Source organism: Anolis carolinensis, chromosome 1 (genome assembly GCF_035594765.1).
Source record: "Anolis carolinensis isolate JA03-04 chromosome 1, rAnoCar3.1.pri, whole genome shotgun sequence".
NCBI classification, from domain to species: Eukaryota; Metazoa; Chordata; class Lepidosauria; order Squamata; family Dactyloidae; genus Anolis; species Anolis carolinensis.
Window position 1 is genome coordinate 340,525,522 of NC_085841.1, and position 24,510 is coordinate 340,550,031.

Genomic DNA, 24,510 nt, shown 5'->3' on the forward strand with positions numbered 1-24,510 from the left:
GATGCTTAAAAGGGTGGGCCCAGCCTAGTTCTTTGTCACCAGAACTACTCTGAAGAATATCTGGGTGAAAAAGTATTTGATGAATTTAAATTTTCTCACTAAAATCAGATCGAGTTAGCTGATACAGCCTAATTTGATTCTCACGACCAAAAAATGTTCTTTGGGTTTCCACTATGCATTTCAGTGGTACCAATTAATACTCTTGGTGTATTACTGGTTTTGGCAAAATGAACCTTTTGAAATATTTTGTGTGACACTATTCTTGGTACATATAACTGTTAAACTTTATGCATTCCTTATTATATGCTGTCTAATGTTATGCCTCTTGAAGTTGCAGTATAGTATTGAATAAATTATAATTAATTCTATAGGAATGATTTTAACAAAAGAGAATTTGAGGAGGTTATTTGTAACATATCACATAGAATTAGAGGAAAACAGATTTATCCATCATTTTATTATGTTATGTGCTATATTTTAGTAGAAATTGACGATATCACAAGATATAAGGGATGGTTGCCCATACTATGTTGAAGTAAATCTGAAATACTGTGTTGTCTGTTTCAATACCTAGGAAGAAAAGTTGCTCCACATATTACAGCAGAATGAAGTCCGCAGTGGAAGAACTGCTAGTTTGGAAATGGAAGTGGATGGTCTGCCTTTCTATAATGTCCACTCACTTATGATAGAGAGGCTGTTGAAGGCAACTCTGATGTAACCCTTCCTTAACAAGAGATGATAGGTTGGTCATTTTAAAACACGTTTTGTTTAATTCTTCCAGAGAGAAAAGTGCTATCATCCCCTTGTTAACAGATACCATTACAGTGGACCCTCAGTATCTATGGGGGTGTAGTTCCAGGACACACACACAGGTACGTTTGCAGTCTCTCCACAGATTATGAGCCTGCAGACATAGTCTACCCCATTGAGACTGTTGTAGATAAACTAGCCTATTGCTTGTGAAGTCTGTAGAAATCTAAATTACTCAGTAGACATTCAAAATTATGCCTTCTTGAATTAACTTTCTAAAATTCATTTGTACAGATATCTGCCTTTATCATATTCAAAAACAAATTGATCTCTCTCTCTCTCTCTCTCTCTCTCTCACACACACACACACACACATATATATATATATATATATATATAGAGAGAGAGAGAGAGAGAGAGAGATCATCCATCTAAGTCCTTATCTTCCAGATTATTTATTAAAACAAGAATTCTGGCAGTAGCTACTTCTTCTGTTATTAGAAAACAGTTCAACTGTCTATTTTTTCCATAATTCGGTAAAACAAACATATTGGACACATTTAGACATAATATTAAACTGTGGTTTAGCATTACATGATGGTAGGTCCATCAGTTATGCAGAATGAAGGGACTGCAGTTACTCTGAAGCTGGGAGCAATTGTTAAGTGTGTGCATGATGTGAACTCCTATGATTTAAAATGATTTAAAATAATCCGTTTTCCTTGGGTATTATGTAGAATGGTGGCACATCAGTGTGTGTTGAACAACAGTCTACTTGGCTTCAATACCTAGAATGGCTGTAAAGGGAACTGTCTTGCCTTGTCCCAGGCAGAAGACTTTCTTGGGCCAGCCCTGCACAAGTGAGCCTGGAAAAGGCTCCACTTCTCTTCTGCAGTCCTTCATTCCGGTCTTCCCCCAGTGAGGCCTCAGGAAAGACATCAGACTCTTTTACTTCCATTTTAACTTGCACTTTTAATTTATACCCAGATCATGAGAAATATAATTATTCTTAATTGTGATTTATTAAATTAAAAATCTGCTTCAAATCATAGTTCATGAAGCTGGTTTGTATCCATAAATCCTACTTAAAATTGATCACTTAAAAGAGATAACACTAAACTGTGGTAGATAAAAAATTGAAACAAAACATCAATTCTTGTCTTTGTGACCATGGTAGCATTTTATCTAAGCTCATTGACTTGATACTAAATGATGTATCAATGATAGAATTGTTTGGAGGACTTTGCCACTAATGTCCACCTTTCAGATGTCCCCTTTCTATAAATGGTAGAACTGTTCCTGTTCACAGATGGGACTGAGAATGCTATAATCTCAAGTCTGCATCTCATTCTCCATGACTTTTTAAGACCAGCTTTTAGTAGAATATAACGCTGTGTTGTGTAATGATTTGAATCTTGGGCTAAGAGTCCATGAAGATCAGGGTTCAGATCCCCACTTTGCCATGGAAACACAATGGATAGCCTTGGGGAAGTCATACTCAGAGAAAGTCAAAGATATATGCCCTCTCTGAACAATTCTAACACAGAAAAACCCATGCTAGGTTCATCTTAGAATTGCTTAGAATTGGAAACAACTTGAAGGCACACAACAAACAAAATCTGCAAGTGGAAGGGCAGGTCAGTGACAGTTGCCTCTCTGTCCTTGGTCCTTCAAGGAAACACGATATGAGATGGAATTTTTACCTGGAAGCAATCTGGAGCCAGCCTTGTCATTGGTAAATGTTTTAAAATAACAACAACAACAACAACAACAATGCAACATAAATACATTTAAAACATATAATAATAAAAGCATGAAGAATATAAAATAGAATAAAAACATACTCGCAGCAGATAACCAATAGCCAGGCGCATTGAGCATATTCAAAATTGGAGGCAAGGTAATAAATGTGTATATGTGCAATATCATGCACCCTCTAATAGGATGAACCAGAATAAAGTGCAGTGGCTGGGTATAGGAGGAGGAAGAGGATAATCTGTATTTATGAAGAATAAATAGAGATTCACAGTGCTGTTATGGTTTATTTGCCTTTGTGGCCAAGTTCTGCTAACCTAAACATCTATCTTTCACCTTTCCTCCTGAATTACCTGAAATTCCTAAACAATCAAAAGTACTTCATTTGTAAAAAAATTAGCATTACAGTATATGACTATTTCAATGTTAGTGTATCCTCAGCAATCTTTAGTATTTGTAATCTTTGTTAATAAATATGTGGTTGAATACATCATTCAAAATGGATGTGTTTTCTATAAAGATGATATAGAGAGAAAAGCTTTAAGCATTAGCATATTAATCTGGGTAAATATGTTACCTGTCTTTGATACATAAACATATAGTCCTTTAGTGAAACACCCAGTAAACCCTACATACATTTGTGAAGTCTTCATGGCCCTGTTTCTTAAAAGACATTGGCAGAGATCCTATTGCTACCCCCTAAATCTACCTTTTAAGCCAAAGTGCCTGTCTCTTGGGAAGACTGTGTCGTTTAAAAGGTAGGGTTTACGAACATTTTCCATGCAACCACCATAAAAGTGAATTAAATTATGATGATGTAAATTGGCTTTATGATATTGTAATTACTTAACAGGATGCCAGCCACTTTTTTTGCTATGTGCTGTCAAGCTCGCTTTGATTTATGGTGATCCTACGAATAAGAGAACTTACACCTCAGATCAGCAGATGGCTAATTATTAGTCAAATAATAATTTGAAATAGTTTTGTAAAGTCACATCATTGTCCCATGCACTGCTATGAGGGGAGAAATTACAACGCTAAGGCACTTTTTCGGATTGACATTTTGGTGGACTGAAGGACTTTTGTAGTTATCTAAAACTGTTTTTGAGCAGTTTTATTCTTGAACCTCTAAGTAGAGGCTGCTATTTGGAAGGAAGAAGCAGGCATATTACACAACACCAGATCATTTGTATAAAATACCTTTGTTTCTATGTGACTGTTCAAGTACATAGACACAATTATCATTATTAATTATGCTCAGTAATTTTATTTATTAAATGCATGTTCAGTCTTTCTAGTACAAATAACACTCAACATGATGAACACCAATTTAATACATGAGAAAAAGTGCAATTTAAATGTAAAAGTAAAGAAACTAAAACGCAATGAAGTATAAAAATAAATGGCATCACAACATTATAGCTTGTTTCTTAAAATGTGCTCAATACTTCCCAAGATAATTCTAAAAATGTGTTTGAGAGCCCACAAACAATGAATAGACACAAGGCTAGTTCAGAAAGCAAATCAATTTAAAACATAGAAACCTATTTTAATGAAAATATCTTTGTGTACTAACAGGTCATCAAAATAATCTGATCTGGCTCTATTGGCAAGAAGTTGCAAAAACTAGGGATTTTGCATGATTTTTGGCAGTAGATTGCAGAAGCTCTCCCCTAATTTTATCAAATATTCCTTCAGGGAGTGCAAGACGGGGAGATAATCAAAGCAGACTGAAGTCTGGCTCCAGAGCCAGTCTGGCTTGTGATTGGATGACCTCCCCACTCCATACTAGAGCACAGGAAATATTTGCTACCATATATACTTGTATATAAGTTGACCTCATGAATACGTTGAGGGAATGTTTGGAGGTCAAAACTTGGGATTTTGATATGACCCATGGATGAGTCAAAGGGCATTCTCCATAGAGAGGAAAGCATCACTGACTTTTTTCTGCAAGGCCTTTAAAAAGGCAGAGAGTAAATTAGGAAAGGGGGTGGTTCCTTTTTTGGTTATGGGTTAAGGTACACTACTTGAATTACCCGTGAATAAATCAACCCAGGATTTTGGGGTTAACTAAAATTTCTAGACCTATAAAGGAATATATACGGTATTGCAGTTTTAAAAGTTTCGGAATGTAAGTATTTTCCTTAAAAATCTACTTCAGATCATAAGACTTGAAACTCCTAGATAACAGCTGTGTAAGAGTTACCATCTGTGTCCTTTTGCTTTAACTATCACCATCATCTAAACCAGTGATCAAATCAACAAATGTCTCTAATCATCTTTAATCCATATGTGTGTTTTATATTCTTTTGGAATTTTTTATGTTAACAACTGATACTAAACACGTGCTAAAGCCAATCTTACTCAGCTCTGGAGAATGTGACCCCATGATCAAAAAAACAGCAAGGGTAGAATAAAACTGAAAAAGAGCTGCAAAGAAACAAAATAAAACAAAATTTTAAATCAAGAGATAAATGATGTGTTCAGTACTTTGGCCAAAGTAAAACTACTTAATAAACTGAGCGTTAAACCAAACAATACTAATCCACTCCTAGAGTACGAATGTTTTGGCAATGTATTCTAATCTAATAACATCCTCTTCTAAAGTGGGATATATTTCATTTTGGCAATGTGTTCTAGCATGTTACAGCAGCTCTTAATTTTTATGCAGGGGCAGTTTTATGCTTTCTGTTCAGAGTAAGAAAATGTAGCTATTTCAATTTGGTCTCCTGTTACCTCTTAAGTTTTAATTACCAATTAAACTTCTTGTACATTCTATACCAGGCAAGGGCAAACCTCGACCTTCCAGGTGTTTGGACTTCAACTCCCAGAAATCCCAGCCAGTTTACCAGCTGTTGGGAATTGTGGGAGTTGAAATCTAAAACACCTGGAGAGCCGAAGTTTGCCCATGCCTGTTCTATTTGCCACTTTGGTTACTGAAATCCCCATTCATCCTTTGGGAACACATTTAAGGGTCTAAATTCACAGCTATAGGATTTCAGTGAGACTGAACATTTGCAAACATTAATCTAAATTGTTTAGCACCTCTCCCTCACATAATTGAGAATCCCGAAAGACACACAAGCTTTAAAATACCAAGTTTTGCTGCACATTTTTCTATATGTGCTTTTTTATTATGAGTCATTATGGTGTAGATATTGACTCATAATCAAAACATTTTTCTGGTTTTGTTTTTAAAAGGTTCAAGGGGCACCATTCTTTTTGCTTCTGCATTTACATTTTTTCATGTGATAGACATGAGTAGGACAGTTTTCAAGGCTTTAAAATGCTATACATTGATAAAAATACAGAATATGCTAATTTGAATTTTAAACATGTTACACATTTCCCCTTTTACATGATCACAAAAATGTAATATTTTGGTCACATGTCCACTCCAGTAATGTTTCATTGTTTTCAAACTGTAAAAGTATTTCAGAATATTGGAAACAAAATAGATTCTTACACTCCTGGATGCATAGTAAGCCAGCATTATGCATGGGATGTATAATGATGGTTAAATGATTGCCTATTTTATATATCATCACCCAGAATTGGATAGAAGTTCTGAATGATGTTAAAGGAAGTAAGGAATTCCCCATGTGGAAGGAATAATATAGGTGTCAAACCGTTGTGTTTTTCAATCATGAACCCTCTCGGAAGAGTAAAATAGATCTTATACATCTATAGGAAGTGAACAAATAAATCAGTGGAGGCTTTACATTACTCCTTTTGGATATGGCTGATCATTCTTGCATTTCATGAGCAACTTGTACTTTACTCAAAAACTCTGAGTCAACATCAGCCTGCCCCCTGAGTTTTTTGACAGTTTCTGGAGTACTCATTGGATAGGATTCTTTGGTTTCTGTTTCTGTCTTCCTGCATTTTAAGCGCTTTGAACAAGTGTTTCTTATTTTGGCAAAATCCTGATAAGTGTTCTCACTGGAGAAGCAATACAATATTGGGTCTGCAACACAATTAAAAGTAGTCAACAAAAGAGAAATATGGTAAACATTGAAAATTCTGCCTGCGAAATCACAACTTGTCTCAAAGAGGCTGCGTGTCAATAACAGTACGTGATACGGTCCAAAGCAAACTATAAAAATGACCATTGTGCTTGAAACCAAACGTTTAATTTGAACCTTCTTTTTTTTCTGAGTGCCATGACTCTTGCGGACAACTCGAAGAATTCCATAGTAAGAAAAAATTAGCAATAAAAACGGAAAAAAGAAACCAGCGGCAAAACGGTAAAAATTGATGTTATGTTCCCAATTTTTAATGGGATAATGCTCAAAACACACCACGTGGCTCTCAGAATCTTTACTCACTTCCCCATGTGTAAAAACTAGCCAGCAAGTCAAAATTTCCTTGGCCCAAATAATGATGCTCACCACTGTAGCAGCCTTCATTGTCCTAAACTGATGGAAGTGAAAAGGGTATACCACAGCCAGGTAACGGTCAATTGAAATACAGCAAAGGAAGGCTACGCTGATGTAGATATTTTCATACAGGAGGATGCCACAGATTTTGCATAAGAGTTCATCATAAGTCCAGTTATCATGCTGTAAAACATACTGTATCCAAAAGGGCAAAGAAAAAACATAGAGCAAATCCGCTATGGTCAAATTGCAAAGGTAGATTCCAAGTTCATTCTTGGCCTTGACCTGCAAGTAGGCATAATACAATGAAAGACAGTTGGCTGGGAGTCCTATTATAAAGACAAGTATGTACACCACAGGCGACACTGTCTGGTGTATGTCATGATTAATGGTACAATTCAATGTATTGTCCATCAAATCCTCTGAAGAGTTTTCCATGTTCTCCACTCAGTAACCACAGAAGGTCAGGCTGGTCAGGCATTATTTTTATCTACTATCTCATTATTTCTATATTTTCTTCACATCAGTGTCACTGCTTAAACACCTGCAAGGGGGAAATCACAAAACAGTGATAATTAAATTCACCACTATCAACAAGACAAAAGAACACATCTATATGGGTTTTTTTATTTGGATGTTATATTATCAGGAAACTCAGCATAAATAAAATGGGTACATAGCTGCTACATGGCCCCACAATGGATTATATAATTCAGAGAAACATATTGGGGTTTGGATTCAAGTTCTATGTCTCCATTGTTGAAGTCTTTCAGAATGTTAGTGCTCAGTCTGTTATAATATTCTCAGAATAGAATAAAGATGTAACCAAAAACATAGGTTAGAATCCTCAATCATGGTGTACATTTCATAACTTTATATATACTGAGCTACATAGCAGAGACAATAAGAAACTGTGTTAGGTGTGTAATAGGACACTGGCAAGAGGGTCCTGATGCACACCAAAATCAATGCACATCTATTTCATTGTACATTGTTCCCAATGTACCATAGGCTGGTCACTTTGCTGCCCCCCTAACATAGTAATATAATAAAATAGCAGCCGGTTATTCTATATGGACATTATGGAACTGCTCAGTTCTAACTACCGCAGATATAAGTCCATTTATGAAGACTTCAGTTCCCAGCTGGATTCTGTATATATGCCATATTTACACTAATCTAATTCTCACCTTTTTTGGCAAAATTACCTTCCCAAAAATAGGGTGCGCATTAGATTTGGGTAATACAGTAATCTTAGTACTGAGCCAAAGCAAAAGGGGAAGCTGCTTCAGGAGCACCTGGAGCTCCAATTTGAGGGATGTCATCTCTAATTTAATTGCCATGGCTCGATGCTAAACAATGCTGGGATTTGTAGTTTGGTGAAGCATCAGCATTCTACAGCATAGATGCACCCAAAATTTTCTGTTCCTTTGCTGAAAGCATTGGTGTTCTAGCACTTTTGTTTTTAAAGAAGGAATTATAAGCAGGCAGCCACTGTAATGCACACCTTACAAAGAGTGCACTTTTTGCTTCTGCACATTACATTTGCCAGCAAATACTTTTTTGGTTTCAGGGTTTTGAAAATTGAGGTGTGCCTGAGATTCGATTGTGCACTAGATTTGAGTAAATATGGGTAGTAGATCAGGAAAGAAAAGAGATTTTATTCCTTGTAGGCTTCATTTTCCATAGCCTTGTCAAAATGCAGAAAAAGTGCCCTGCAGAAGTCTGTAGCAGGTATACAATGGGTGCAAACTTGCATTTAAAAATCGTTCTGTTTCACACACCCCTGGCAAATCTCACATTACAATAAAGACACATTCATCCACTGAAGAACTTCAGGCATTCAGCCAACATCAGTACCTTATCCTTAGATCTAATCTTATGAGCAAGGGTTGTTTGGAAATAAGTGCTTTAATCCAAAGACATGCAAAAAGTTCAAACAATGTAGTTGTCGGAAATTCTATTGTTTGACACATCAAAGAATAGGAAGATAAGATGGTCAGTTTATTCTTTAAAGTTTGGAAAACGAGAAATTAAAAGAGTGATACACAACATAACATCCTGGCCTTTTATCAATGGAACGATAGGTTGGTCCAGTTTGAAACTGGAGTACTACAAATCCAAAGTCACTGCTATGGTGTTGTATAAACTGTATCACAATAACACTTAAATTTTCTGCGCCATGTTACAAAAGAACAGCTATGCTGAAACAGATCAAAGACATGGAATTCTTGCAAGAGCTATCAGGAGGAGTATGAGTCCTGTCATGTATATTTGAGGCATATCATGTATGTATTTCAATCTATGAATATGTATACTGGATGATGGATGATGCTTCAATATTTGCTTGCATTGACTATGGGGAAAATTTTTCATTAGGTAAAAAATGTTTAGCTAAGCTTGGCAGATTTACTGTGCAGTTGCAAGCAGAAGCACTATTGCCAATCCAGCCTCAAGGTTGTTCTCATGAGAGAAACCAACAAGGATGGACTAGGAGTTGTTTTGGTTTAAGGGCTGACTTTTTTCAGAACATTATTTTCTGAACCAAAGAAGACTGTATTTGACAAAAACTAACTAGATGCTTATTGGAAGTCTACAGGAAGATGCCTTCTAACTGGGATTGATAGACATACAAGATATTAGGAGTAGGTAGAGCTAGGAAGATTTAATATTACTAAAAATCAGTAACCACAGGCACATCTAACTAGTCTCCATTTAAAGTATCCAAGTGGGTAGCTGTATCAGTGATTTGGCTAGTCTGGCTACTAGCCCTGATGAGATGACTGTTAAGAGGGAGGGCTCTCTTCTGTTACGGAGGCTGAGGAGAAGAGTACAGCCTTACCGATACTTGTATCTGGTCAACGGAAAATAACCTGAGAAGCAAAAGATATTGGAATCAATCTAAACTAATGTAGGTACAGATTATATTGTTTTTCTTCCTCTTGGTATATATAAGTTTCCCATTAATAAACCCACCTCTTGATAAAATATTGAAGAGTAGAGATATCACACTGACAACGAAGGTCCGTATAGTTAAAGCAATGGTATTCCCCGTAGTAACCTATAAGGAAGGCTGAGTGAAGGAAGATAAACCCTTTTGAACTGTGGTGTTGGAGGAAAATTCTGAGAGTGCCTTGGATCGCAAAAAGATCCAACCAGTCCATCCTCCAGGAAATAAAGCCTGACTGTTCACTGGAGGGAAGGATATTAGAGGCAAAGATGAAGTACTTTGGCCACATAATGAGAAGACAGAAAAGCTTGGAGAAGATAATGGTGCTGGGGAATATGGAAGGAAAAAGGAAGAGGGGCCGACCAAGGGCAAGGTGGATAGATGCTATCCTTGGAGTGACTGGCTTGACCTTGAAGGATCTGGGAGTGGCGACAGCCGACAGGGAGCTCTGGTGTGGGCTGGTCCATGAGATCACAGAGCATTGGAAGCGACTGAGTGAACTAACAACAAGTCCCATTTTGAATATTCAGTTAATCCTGTGGCAGAATCTCTAAAGAGATTCCTTCCTTTGAGCTTATCCCTGTAACATTTCATCTTCAATCTTCTCTGCTGTGATCGAGATATGAAATTCAAATATTACGCTGGCACAGCCAGAGGATCACAGCAAACAGATGATAATGACATTGCTTGAGGAGTACTTGCGCACTATTAATAATTTAGTAACACTCCTAACCTAATCACTTTGTAGTTTTTGCTTGGGGTGTACTTTACAATGCATTTTTAAATGTCCTGCTGTGATAAAAGCAGTGCTATGTCATCATTTTTCCTGTTTTTGCTGAGGGAAATAAATATGGGGAGAAATGGCTTCCCAAGGCTACACAACCAACCCAGAAAGAGTCTTTCAAAAAGCTATCCATATCCAAGTCTTTAAGTACATGGTCTCTCTAAACTGTTTCTAAAAGTCATTAACATATACCCTCCAAATAAAGGAGACTAAAATGAATAAAGGTATACAGCCAATTACTATATTTTCTATTCTAGACTTAGGGCATATAGAGGAATCATAGAATCATAGAATCATAGAATCATAGAATAGTAGAGTTGGAAGAGACCTCAAGGGCCATCTAGTCCAACCCCCCGCTAAGAAGCAGGAAATCGCATTCAAAGCACCCCCGACAGATGGCCATCCAGCCTCTGCTTAAAAGCCTCCAAAGAAGGAGCCTCCACCACGGCCCGGGGGAGAGAGTTCCACTGCCGAACAGCCCTCACAGTGAGGAAGTTCTTCCTGATGTTCAGGTGGAATCTCCTTTCCTGTAGTTTGAAGCCATTGTTCCGTGTCCTAGTCTGCAGGGCAGCAGAAAATAAGCTTGCTCCCTCCTCCCTATGACTTCCCCTCACATATTTGTACATGGCTATCATGTCTCCTCTCAGCCTTCTCTTCTGCAGGCTAAACATGCCAAGCTCTTTAAGCCTCTCCTCATAGGGCTTGTTCTCCAGACCCTTAATCATTTTAGTTGCCCTCCTCTGGACGCTTTCCAGCTTGTCAGCATCTCCCTTCATCTGCGGTGCCCAAAACTGGACACAGTATTCCAGGTGTGGTCTGACCAAGGCAGAATAGAGGAAGGATTCACACTTTACCATTTTGACGGCTCTCTTTCCCAGCCATGTCAAAGGATGATGGAAGTAATTCGGAAAAGTTTTCCTGAGTCCAATTGCAAGCAATTGGATTTGAGGGGATGTAACTTCTTCCACTGATTTCAAAGGGGTGGGGGGAAATTGATTGGGATCATGCCTCCCCTGCCTGCCATAGTAGCACTGAATTTTATGAGGAAGAGCTAATTGAGATGGTTATTTCCAGTTTCAAACTACCACAATACTTCATCTTGCAAATTTTCTACACTTTATGAGAGCGTTTCCTTCCCAGTAACAGCTGTACATTTGGCATTTTACCCTACTACATTGCAAAATAATACTATGTCTGTGTATAATTCCTTCAGAGGTAATAAAACACTACTGTAGCATTGAGTAAAATATAAACAATGGGCTAATTAGTCAACAGTGTATAATTTCCACCCTAAATAAGACACATTATTATTACTCATTACATCAACTAAAAGACTGGACTTATTTGCACTTGGAAATTCCCTTGTCTGCTTGGCTTCCTTTTTACACATATCCTATTATTCATATGACTATTGTGTCTATAAATTTCAGGCCAATATTTTTGCTTTAATTTTCTAGAAGATATATTTGAAATAGACACTGTAGGACCGCTCTATTAACAACTAACGGGCACACACATTGTTAAGAATTGTATTGAATTGACATTATTGAGTACAGCTAAAACAAAGTCCTCATTAATTCTAACAGGGCAACCAATCTACTTGCAGTTGAAGTTGATATATAGTCTCCTATTGATTTAAAAAGAAATAAGTTGCCTGCTATGACAGAAGTTATTATTTTTCAGACGCTTTCTGCACTTTATATTTCATATGCAATGTTCATAAAGGTCACTGAAGAATATTGGATTCAATGGCTCTGTGGGGAAATGAAGGCATGGACAATAAGAGCAAAGAAAAAAAATCCTTATTTATTATTTTCCAACCTGATCTACTTCACTACAGTAGTTTATATATTTCTCTTTTTCTACTGTTTCTTTCCACCAGCAACCCAACAAGAGCATCATCAAAATGTGAAAAATGTCTTAAAATATCAGAAAAACAATTTCTCTTCTTTCTCTTTTTCTGACAACATGTGCACACCAATAAACCCAGAACCTAGCAGGCACAGGTTAAACGGATGCAATCCAAACATGCAATTAAATAACCAATGTTAAACAGGAAATCGGCTAAAAAGAGAATTGGATGCAAGCCAACAACAGCTGAACTACCTTAGCAAGGAAAATATGGCAACGGATTTTAGTACAAGCAGCTTGAATAACATACAAACTTCAGGTCTTCAAATCTTCACAAACTGTGTTAGTGTGAACAGGTGGAATCTTTCGTGTATATAATGACATAAGCATGGTGTGATGAGCAAAATTTATATCTTCAGACATCTCAACAACTTTATAGCATTAATCATAGAACCACATTACTTCATTTCCATTTTACTATATTCACATAGCTATTTAACTTATTTTTTAAGAGTCTGGAAGCACAGAAGAATTAACCTTGGTTGCCCTGGATGTTTTAACTGTGTTGGTCACCCAACAGGAAGTTTGTTCTAAGGTTTCCACTAGGAATTACTTTGTCAACCACAAGGGCAATAACTAAAGAGTGTTGTAAATTGTTCCAGCCTACCCATCCACTAAAAAAGCCCACACTTTATTTTTGACATTACCAATTTCAACCAGAGATTTGACATTCAGCAAGAATTTCATCTGTACTGTGTAGCATCTGTTTTCAGACTATTTTGGCATGCAGTTTATTACTGCGTTGTTATTGGCCCATGCTTTCTTCAAAACAGAGTTCATGGCAAAATACAAAGAATTATCAGCTAGGATCCAGTTATCTACACCCATATGGAAGGAAGATCCATCATTCTGTCCAAAAGAACATTTGCCTCCTGTAAGTAGACTAAAATGTAATAAATCTCTCCTTCCTCCCTACAGCCTTACTCAGAGGAGGGCAAACTTCGGAGAAGAGTTTCAAACCCTTTATTTATATTGTATTAGAGTGGTTTAAGGCTGCCATACCAGTGGCACTTGAAACTGGAGAGGAACAATATGAACCAGCATTTAAACACTGTGAGACTTCAAAAGAAAAGCATCCTACACTCCATGTCATAACCATCAGGGCAGACAAAAATCAGATTCAAATGACACAAAATGTTAAACATGTACCAGGCACTTCCAGATTAAAACAGCTATATCTTTGATTTGTAAATTCAAACTTAAATATGTATGGTTCCCCTCTGGGTCAGGACCCAAATAGATGAATGGATTTTTTTTATATAATTCATTTTTATTGAGAATAAAATAGCAAAAAGAATGAAAAAAGAAAAAAGAGAAGAAAAAGAGAAGAGAATAAGGATGGATGGATTTTAATGCTTTTTATCTGAAAATTCACACAGGTAGATGTTTGACAGAGGCGAGCAAATCAATTGGTGTCTACTGTTTGTTTGGGTTTTTAACCCCATAAGCAAGCAGTTGCGTAATTTTTTACATAAAAATAGGAAGTTGTTTGAATCTCTCCTCCAAAATTCCAGTGCATGCTTAATTTAGAAGGGGGAAAGTTATACTTATTTCATGGATTTGATGTTAAACTATTCAGTGATGAAACAAATTGACACAAAATTGAGGACCATGGTCATATGAAGCTGACAGTGGGCTTCCACATACAGACTCATTGCATGTGCAGTAGCATGTCAGAGTTCACAAGTAGTGTACAAATGGGATGTCAGCTATGCACATTGGCCATTTCTCCACATATGTTGTGCCATGCATTCAATACGTGCAGTCTAATAGAAATGTAATTCTGCTGGTGGAAACTCATGTTCTACTGAAGAGATTATGATCTTGGCCTCAATCAACTATTTTCAAGGTACCTACACTAGCATTTTGTATTCCCTCCAAGTAGGTACTAGAGTAAGGCTAACATTTTTCACACAGTTCCTGGAAATAATAACAGATCGTGACCAAGCACCATAGTTTTATTTATCACACCTATAAAACAGTTTAGGGAACTTTAGAGCAAAATTATCCTTACATCTGCCTATTGAAATGTCAGGTGTGAAGTAGAAAGCATGATTCATATGAACGAGTGTTTATAACAGACAAGATGGAAATAATTTGATTCAGTTTGAAAATCAAGTATTCAATACAATTCCCTTCATTTTTTTTTAACTTCAGACTCAGATGCTATTGTGTTCAACCAAATAATTTCCTCTCGGCTCACAATACAGCAATGGATGCAACACTGTTGGCAATTTGTAACACAAACCGTGGATTAAGTCCAAATATAGCTTGCAAACAGCAACAACAAAAGCACTTTAAATGAATGTTGCCTGCCAATTCTGCCCAAACAAACAAGGCCAGGATTATAGTTGCTCGGGAGGTGCAGTGTTGTAGCTCTCATATTTGAAACAATTACTGTTGTGCCTGGTTTCTATGACTCACGCACATGGAAATGTCTCTGTGTTTGGAACTTTCTGGAGCTTAGAAATAGCCTCTTTTTTGCATATTTTCTGCAATATTTCACAAATTTAAACTGTGATACATATGAGTAAACAAACAAGAGTATGGCCAAGATGGTACGCAGTTGAACTAAGCTCACGAGAGAAAGTGGAAGGAGGAGAGAAAAGCTGGGGCATTTTAAATGCAAGTGAATACGAGGGACGGTAAAGGATTCATAGGGACTGCCCCTGTCAAGCCAGAACTGTTGGAGGTCAACCCCACACTGCTCAAGTCTGAAGTCCTCAGTGAGGAACAGTTTAGTTAGCTTAGTATAGACGAAGGGTTTCCCTTCCCTCATGTCTTCGGTATGACAGTTGGGAATGTATCTATTCTCTCCTCTTTGTTTTCTGCTCTCATTCTGATTGGTTGTGTAGAATTGATATTTTTCTACTGCAAGCGTTTTTTGAATCTGACTAATGTTCTCTTGCATCTTTCGTATAAAGAGTATATGCTGTGCAGAGATGTAATGCTTAGTGGTTTTCCCTCTCTTTGAAACCTTAGATGGGTGTTAGAGTAGCTCAGACTCAGTTCTTGATTATTAAGAAATGCAGTTATTCTTTATTATTGTAAATAAACCTTTTGTGATTTTTTAAATTGAACTCTGCATCTTTGCCTGCCTAAGCTCTGAATTCTTTACAGGCCAACCAACAGCACCTCACACTGCTGGCTCATGAGCTGAATGCTCAACTTTTAGCATTCTGCTTGTTTTTGGATGCTCTGCTATATTTTAGGATAGGTATCCCTAACAAAGGAGCCTCTGGTGGCTCAGTGTGTTAAAGTGCTGAGCTGCTGAACTTGCAGACCGAAAGGTCCCAGGTTCAAACCCGGGGAGCGGAGTGAGCGCCCGCTGTTAGCTCCAGCTTCTGCCAACCTAGCAGTTCGAAAACATGCCAATGTGAGTAGATCAATAGGTACCACTCCGGCGGGAAGGTAACAGCGCTCCATGCAGTCATGCTGGCCACATGACCTTGGAGGTGTCTATGGAAAATGCCAGCTCTTCAGCTTAGAAATGGAGATGAGCACCAACCCCCAGTGTCGGACACAACTGGACTTAACATCAGGGGAAACCTTTACCTTTATCTTATCCCTAACAAAAATTGTTATGGGTCCAGAGCCTAACAAGAACTGCTGAAAACTTAAAACGCAATACTGGATGGAGTGTGCCACAGTTTTCATGAGCCACAGCTGTTTATATTTAGTTTGCATAGTAACGGAAAATTGTCCTGCCAAAAGCATAAACATGTCAGATATTACTTTGCCCAGATAACTACTGTATGAGATCGGGACCTACACCTGAAGCAGCTGCACATGTTGAAGAAACCATGAAGAAAGAACTCTCCAAGATCACCAAGGTAACCTGCCTCCCCAGCAATCTTTGTTCTTTTGTATGGCCAAAGAACTGCAAGCTAAACTAATTTAACAAAAATGAAGCAGGTGGTGTGTAATGCAGTGATTCCCAATATCCAGGAGTCTTGATCAGCATGACCAATGCTGAGCAATTCTCGGAGTTGTAATCTACAAGCACTTCAGGGTTCATATGTTGGGAGTCACCTTTCAATTAACTTGTTCCAATGGGGGTGAAAACTCATTTTTTAAACATTCAGCAAACGTATTGCAACAGTCTATAGAAGGTACTGAGCTCTTTCTCTTGCTCTGTGGGCCTAAACTTACATCATTAAAATAAAATCTGGTGCTTCTTGTGTCATTGGAATGGTGTGTGATCTGAATTCTGGTCTGAACTTTAAATGATCTCTCCTGACCTCATTATGATAGGATTCAGCATCTCTGATCACTATCTCTAAAACACAGTCCAGATTAATCGCCCCACAGACATGGAGGATCCCAGGAGCTGCTCCAGCCAGCCCTCCACATTTGAAGGTTTCTCTTTTAGGGATTTGATTGTTCCCAGAACTGAGTAAAATGCGCTCTCTGGGAATCCCAAGGTCCTCCAGTGCACCTCCTCTGAATGTGGACCATAAAGTCACATTGGAGAATCTAGAGATTCCTAAAATGAACACCTTTCTATAAATCTCTAGGCCCTCAAATGTGATTCTGTGGTTATCTTCCAGTGGAAATTGAACATGTTGAAGGACCTATACATTTCTATACAAGCCTTCTCTGAAGGAAAATAATTTTTAATTTTTTACTTTCACAATGGTCATCTATAATCAAAGAATGGCATGAATCAGATACAATTTAACCTCACTTTCAGGGGGAAAAAGATGGGTAAGAGTGGAATTCTCTCTTCAGTATCTGATAAAAAGCTAGACACCAAAGGAACCTTCAGAATTTGGGATGGAAGATTTTAAATCCTTAGGGCTGTTCCTGGCCTTTTCTCATCTTGAAATGTTGGTGTCCCTTTAGAAATTTCTGCTTTGATTTTGAATTCTTTATAGAGTGGGACTCCCCCGCCCCCCAAGACAAACTGCTTGCTGCATTTTCCTTTTGTGATAAAACAGTTTTACACATACACACACATCTACTGAGGTCTGAAAACCTAGCTTTGTGCTATCCGCAATAAGATAGGATATGGAGGGCATATCCTATCTTATTGTGATACGAGTTTGGAGTTCCAGCATTTCTAAATGTTGCTTCACATCTTCTCACATTATTTTCAAGAAAGTATTTTCAGTACACTTCTGGAGTGCATGATCCACCATGGAAGTGCTGCTTCTTTGTCACTGGAAATTAGTTCCTTAATAGAACAAAAGTGGATGACTAAATGGATTTTCCTGATTAATCCTACCCTTGCAGCGGAATCAGCCATAAGAAATCTTTTGCACAGTGACATTTATCAGATTTCATAAAAAGGAAACCCAAAAACCTGAGTGTTATTGCAACAACAGCAAGAGACACAGAGTTATGGAATGCAACATATGGCTCACAAGACCAATGTAAGATATTGGTATGGCAACCAGAACAGCCATTATGGATCCATTCATAGCTGGAGCTAAACAGCAAAAATAGTCTACATCCAAGAGAGGTAGCCTACCAAATGACAGTAAGAGAAACTATTTTTTGATGGAGAAGAAGCACTATTAATTAGTGTGAAGAGAGGAAATTAAAGGGTTTTTTTAACCTGCCTTCAGTGTATATAGCAGTGGTTCCCAACCCTTTTTTGACCAGGGACCACTCTCCAACATTAGTACTAAAAGGGTTACCAATCAGTTTTGGTCAACTTTAGATTCGGTTTGGTTATTGGGGTGCTGATTAAGAAAATTGCATTGGCTAGACCTCATAATCTCTAGTTTCTGATACAGAACATATGCCATCCAGTAGTTGCCATCTGCTCACCCACAAAAACCATATTTAACAATCTAGAGCTGATGTGATCTATCTAATGCAATTTTCTGAATCAGCACCCCAAATAATCCCAGGAACAGGCCCAAAAACAATGACACCAAGGTGCCAATGCTTCCAGGAGCCACATGGAACGATTCCCCTCAGGGGGAGGGAGGAGGAGAAGCAGCAGTCAGGATGTTTGTTATTGTGCCTTTCGTAGTCACCCTCTCCCCTTCCGACATCCTCATCGCCTTGGCACTATAAGAGGGTTTCGAGAGATCAGTCACTCTTGTTGCAATGGTGTAATAACCATGAGGCCGCGGACCATATTTTAGTTCTTGGGGACCATTGGTGGTCCATGGACCACAGGGTGGGAACCACTGATCTATAGGCTGTAGAGACTCGCCATGTGTTCCTCCTCAGTTTAAGATGAGTAGTTCATGTGTCATGACTATCAAAATGTATCCTGTACGAAGTCTGTTTTAAAGCCAACTAACAGCAGACAAAACTCAGTACGGGTGTCACTGTTCTTTTCCCTCCATCTTTGCTTTACTCATGTGAAAAGAGGCAAAATTAAAGGATTTTTTTTGTAAAGACCTTTTCTACAGAAGCAATAAAGAATTGGGATTCTTGCTTTCACTGTGAATTGCTTCATGTGAATCAGAACCTCTCTTCCACATCAGGAAAGTAGGGATGGAGGTGGGGATGTTTCGATTTAAACTATGTAGGTAATGCTTGAGTTAGACATATGTCTTTCTACATATCTGATCTTCCAGCTCTGACCTTTTCTAGTGAGAGATAGGCTGACCAGAGCTATCCTTGCTCTAGTAACATCCAATCTGGATTACCTCAATGCATTAGTTATTGCTATCCAAGTGCTTGAAGGAACCATTCCTACCTTAGTAACCTGTTCACATACAAAAGTCATGGGCTGATACCCTCGTTCAAAAACACACAAGATTTGAAGTTTATAATAAGAGTAGAGACCTGATCCTTCCATCAGTCAAGATAAAAATTTTCACTCTGGTAGCTTGTCAGGAGAGACTCAGTATGATATAGTGGTTTAGGTGTTGGACTATGGCACTAGAGATCAGGTTTGATTCTCCAATTGGCCATGAAAGGCCTCTGGTGATCATGGGCATGTCACACATGCTCAGCCCCAGAAAATCTTGCAACAGGTTTGTTTTAGGATTGCCATAGATCAGAAATGACTTTAAAGCCCACAATGGCTTTAAAGTTAATCAGGAAACAGTGTGCCACTATTGGCGAACATAGGTCCATCTTTGACTGCTGCCATATGTATGCAGGTCTACCAGACCATTTCCAAACACCTGCTATTGTGTGTGCCTCAAGGAAAACTTGGGAGCCAAATGTACCTACTGACCATGGACCAGCCACACTCTGAATACCACCACCATTATTTTGCATTGGCAAAACCATGTGAGTACTTTACTAAATACTCACCCTGAGATTTTTCAGTTAGCCAGTCACCAGTTACCCACACAAAAATGTAGCAAAAGCTGATAGATGAAGGCAATTCACAAAAAAAGGTGTTCCAATTTTGTACTAGATATTCCTCATACCCCAAGGCTTTTCCTGTAGGAAATGCGTCACATCTGAAATAGCCCTTAGAGAGGAGCAAATTTAGATGGAAACAATAGGAATTTGTAGAATTGGAGAGAACAGGCGGCTCTTCCTGGCCTCGTGGAACAAACTGCAAATAAACGAATGCCTGAGCCTCTCCTTGTGGGTGGTGTGGTGGAGACTGGCCTGAAAGGAGGCGTCTGACCAAAGAGAGGAAAGACGTTTGGCCAAGCAGCTGTGGAAGGGTGTTTCTTGAGCAGTCAAAGTATTACTCGAACAATTGCATAGAAGTCTGAGGCCAGATGAGTCCATGCTGAAGGTAAGATATTACAGCTGTCACCCCACTGCAGATATTTAACTCATGACTACACATCATCAACTCTTTCCCAATTTTGTTGCTGTTTTAAATGAAAAAAAAAAACAATTTTCAAACCAATTACAGTTCCTAGGATTTTCCTATATAGCCATAAAGAGGAGGGGAGAATGGCAAGGGAGAGGGAATGAGTGGTATTAGGAGAGTGAAGATGAACCAAACATTCCAGCGCTGTGCAGAAAGAATATTGGGAGCGAAGCTCAGAGAGATTACTTTTTGTGGCTATGACTCCTTGAATCCCTTGGATAGAATAGTCACCCTAGGATTCTGGAGTTTCAACCAAAATATTTTTTCTCCAGCTTTGGTTGGGTGACAGGGTTTAAGTCTAGTTTATCTGAAAGACATCTATCTATATAGATGTCTGATATGTGCTCTGAAGGTATTGAACAAGAGCCTTGTGTGAGCTGCCTTGAGTCCCCTTTGGGGTGAGAAAGGTGGGATACAAATGGGGTAAATAAATAAATAATAAATATATGACTTGGCCTGTGTCTTGAGGTCTTCTCTGTGGCTGCTCCAAGGACCTAGAACTCAATTTCTAGAGACATTAGACCTGTATCCTTCTTTTTTATTATTTTGTAGGTTGGCAAATGTTGCTCACCTTTAGCAGGATTTGAAGACCAGTTGCTTGGGGGAAAAGAGGCTTCTATGTGCTGTGTATGTTGTTCTTTTTAAATTGATTTAACTGCTAATAAGTAACAATAACAATGATATTGTGGCCGTAAGCATCAATTATTTCTATCCTCCTAGCTTTAGATATTGTAGAGTTGGTGGGGTCCCTGAGGACATCAAGCTCAACCCCCTGCTCAATATATATAGGAATCTTGCAGCTTGTGTATTCCAGCTTCTCTTTTTTTATATCACCATCACCTGCCAAAAAAGCTTGCATTGTGGTCAAACAGCACAGAGCTTAGAAAATTTAGCTAAGATCTGTTTCCTTGGCTTGCTTTCTAATTTAATTGACAAAGATTATATTCCTTCCCAATGGTTTTCTGAATTACAGCCTGTTTCCGATGCCTTAGAAGCAAATAAAACCCTGGGGAGGAGATACTGAGCAGAGATGCATGGCTATTCCCTATCTGAGAGTAGTCCAAAAGTTATAGAATGAGGTGTATTTGCATGTTATGTGAAAACTATTTTCAAAACAGTGTAGCGCCTCTTTTAAGTAGCCTGATATAACTGTGCTGGATCCTATATATTCCAGCATTCTGTTCCAACATGAGTCAAGCAGTGGCCTATAGAAAGCAAGACATAAGCATGACAGCATACAGTGATTGCCCCAGGGTACAAATACAGCAGGTAGCCTGATAGTGAATATTCACCTGTGGTTATGACTGCAATCTACTCAGAAGTAAGCCCCATTGCGTACAATGGTATATTGCTCTAGGTAGGTGTGCAGAACTTGTTTCAGAACCAAATCAACTGGTGACAACTACACCACAAAGTAACATTAAGAACTTAAATATATTGTGTGTGTGTGTGCCTTCAAATAGCCTACCAACTTATGGTGACCTCATTAATTTTATGACTGTTTTTAGGCAAGGAATATTCAGAAGTAATTTTACCAATTTCCTCCTTCAAAATATAGCAATTCCTACTCATGATACTTACTTCAAACCAACTGAGTTTTCCCACAAAACCCTTCACCAGAGTGTCTGCTATTTTATTTTAATTCCCAAGAAAATTTGCTTAGATGTTATATTTACCTTGACAGATTTTTAGAAGCTTCGAGGAATAAGAACTTGAACAATCCCAGTATATAATCAAAGAAATACAAATATGTGAAATGTCTAAATTTGTTGCTAATTTTAGAGTTACTAAAATAATTAACAATACAGTGATAAGACTTACCGGTAAAAAAGTACCATGTTATCAGGAGTCAAACATTCTCAGCTTGTGAAGCTGCAGAGTTCTTCTGCTTTTCTTGCCCACAACTGACTAACCACCTCCCAGCACAGAGCTCAGCTGTCACTGAGACGGAGGAGGAGCAGCAGCAGCAGTTCATGCTACACTTAGCTGCTGTTCTTGTCCTTCCTATGTCTGAACAAACACTGAGATCACACAGAGCATATTGTCCAGCATCTTGGTTCTTGCAGAGCCAGTCCTACCATTAGGCAGTGTGAAGTATAGCCGGCCTCCAGGTGTGCAAGTTTGACTTTTGCAGATTTGATTAATCACAGATTTGTTTAAGATGTTTTCTGTAGGGATATCTATGTCCCCCAGTGAAACTCTATTGCTGGCTTCAGGTGGATGTTAACCACATAATTGTGCTTGAGGACCTAGAGACTCCTAGAGAGAACACTCCTCTGGGCATTTGTAGGTCCTCCAGTGTGATTCTATTATCAATCTCTAGTGGAAGTTAGTTGTGCCAGAGGACTTAATGCAGTTATTCTCAACCTGGGTTTCCCAGATGTTTTTGGCCTACAACTTCCAGAAATCTCAGCCATTTTACCAGCTGTTGGGATTTCCAGGAGTTGACGGCCAAAAACATCTGGGAACCCCAGGTTGAGAACCACTGACGTAGAGATTCCTGGAGAGGTGTTCCCTCTGAAACAGTGGTTCTCGACCTGTGGGTCCCCAGATGTTTGGCCTTCAACTCCCAGAAATCCCAACAGCTGGTGAACTGTCTGGTATTTCTGGGAGTTGTAGGTCAAAACACATAGGGACCCACAGGTTGATCAGATATCTTTCAGACAGAGGACTGTCTCTTTAAATTAGGCCACACAGATGCTTTGCTATTAACCTTGTAAAAAACATTATTTAAAATATAAACACCTACCTTGGGAATATTGCTTTCAGTCTTGAAAACCAAAGCTAAATGTAATAAGCCACAGGCTTGCCAACTGCTGCTACCATGGATAAGGCTGTTAATATAAACATGGGAAAAGCAGTTGTGTAGTGGAAGGGAAAAACAATGGAGAAAGGGGGGAAGGAACTTTTAAGATTATAAAACATGATACAAGTTACATTGCATAACAATAAAAATACTGAACACATCCTCTTCAGACTGTAAATCTGATCCTACATTGGAATCAATTTTAGGTGACTAATTCAAGATTTTTTTTCTTTAACTTCGAAAGCTCAAATGGATGAGATAACTACTTTTTGTCCTTAGAAAGTGGAAAGACTTGCAGTTGGAGACATAAGCAAGGATATTCTGAGTTTCCCCATTTGTCAAGGGAGGTAGAAGACCTCTCTCTGTTACTACAGAGAACTGTTGGAAAACTGTATTGAAGATCTGTCTCAAACCAAAATGCCACTCTGATGTTATTAGATGTAAAGCACAGTTAACAAACTTCTACATTCAGATGTTTGAACCTGCTTGAACTCTACGATCACCTGGAAAGAGCCTTCTCTCTGTCCCACCATCCTCTCAAGCACACTTGGTGAGAAGAAGGGGTCTTTTTGGTGGCTGTTCCCAGACTCTGGAACCCCATCCAAAGAGAGACCAGGATGGCACCACCTCTGCTTACCTTTTGCAGGCATCTAAAAATATACTTATGTCGTCATCAGGCATTTATCAACTGGAGAAGCAGGCTACTGGGGATGGGGTGGATGGGAATTGGGGGGGGGGGCTATATATTTTTAATGTATTTCAATTTTTTGTTCTATGACACAAAATATTTGTTTTTTAAATTTTGTATTCATATTTTAATGAATTTTCTGTTTTAATTGTATCATGTCATGTTTGCTGCTTGCCATATTGAGTCTCTATCTTGAAAGATAGGATAAAAATAGGGTAAATAAATAAAATAATAAATATTTGGTGTGATAGAAGTAGCCTCCACCAAACACTGAGGCAGTGAGTTCCACTGTTGAACAGCTCTTACAGTCAAGAGCAGGGGTCCCCAAACTAAGGCCCATGGGCCAGATCTGGCCCTCTAAGGTCATTTACCTGGCCCTCGCCCTCAGTTTTAGACTTAGGCTTGTCCAAAGTCTGAAATGACTTGAAGGCACACAACAACAACAATCCTAATTAACTTGACTATTTCATTGGTCAGAAGCAGGCCTACACGTCCTATTGAAATCCTGATAGACTTATGTTGGTTAAAATTGTTCTTATTTTTAAATATTGTATTGGTCTTTCATTTTTGTTGGGGTTTTTTGCACTACAAATAAGACATGTTTAGTGTGCATAGGAAATTATTTGTATATTTTTTTCAAATGATAATTCGGCCACTCAACAATCTTCTGCTTTAAAAGTTTGAGGACCCCTGGTCAAGAAGTTCTTTGTAAAATTTAGATGGAATCTTCTTTCCTG

General features: G+C 38.4%; 2 protein-coding genes across 4 annotated transcripts in view; one reads left to right on the top strand and one right to left on the bottom strand.

Annotated features, from left to right (window-relative positions):
• The window catches only part of dglucy (D-glutamate cyclase), a 40,219-nt gene extending 37,221 nt beyond the window's left edge, over window positions 1–2,998 (top strand). For 2 of the 3 annotated variants that reach the window (XM_003214408.4, XM_008113926.3), the window contains exon 13: window positions 575–2,998. In XM_003214408.4, coding sequence (XP_003214456.2) covers window positions 575–718 — 144 coding nt within the window. In that variant the 3' untranslated portion in view covers window positions 719–2,998. The remainder of the gene's footprint in view (window positions 1–574) is intronic. The other variant, XM_016990956.2, reaches the window with a different exon arrangement.
• A 127-nt stretch (window positions 2,999–3,125) lies between these two features.
• Window positions 3,126–22,845, bottom strand: gpr68 (G protein-coupled receptor 68). Its single transcript, XM_003214407.4, has 2 exons — window positions 22,101–22,845; window positions 3,126–7,431 (listed from the first exon to the last, which is right to left on the bottom strand). The coding sequence occupies exon 2, from the start codon at window positions 7,323–7,325 to the stop codon at window positions 6,255–6,257; it is 1,071 nt and encodes a 356-aa protein (XP_003214455.2). The 5' UTR covers window positions 7,326–7,431; window positions 22,101–22,845; the 3' UTR covers window positions 3,126–6,254.
• Window positions 22,846–24,510: the final 1,665 nt, after the last annotated feature.

Coding starts and splice junctions, on each gene's coding strand:
- gpr68 (XM_003214407.4), bottom strand. CDS start 7,325: ATGGAAAACTCTTCAGAGGATTTGATGGACAATACATTGAATTGTACC.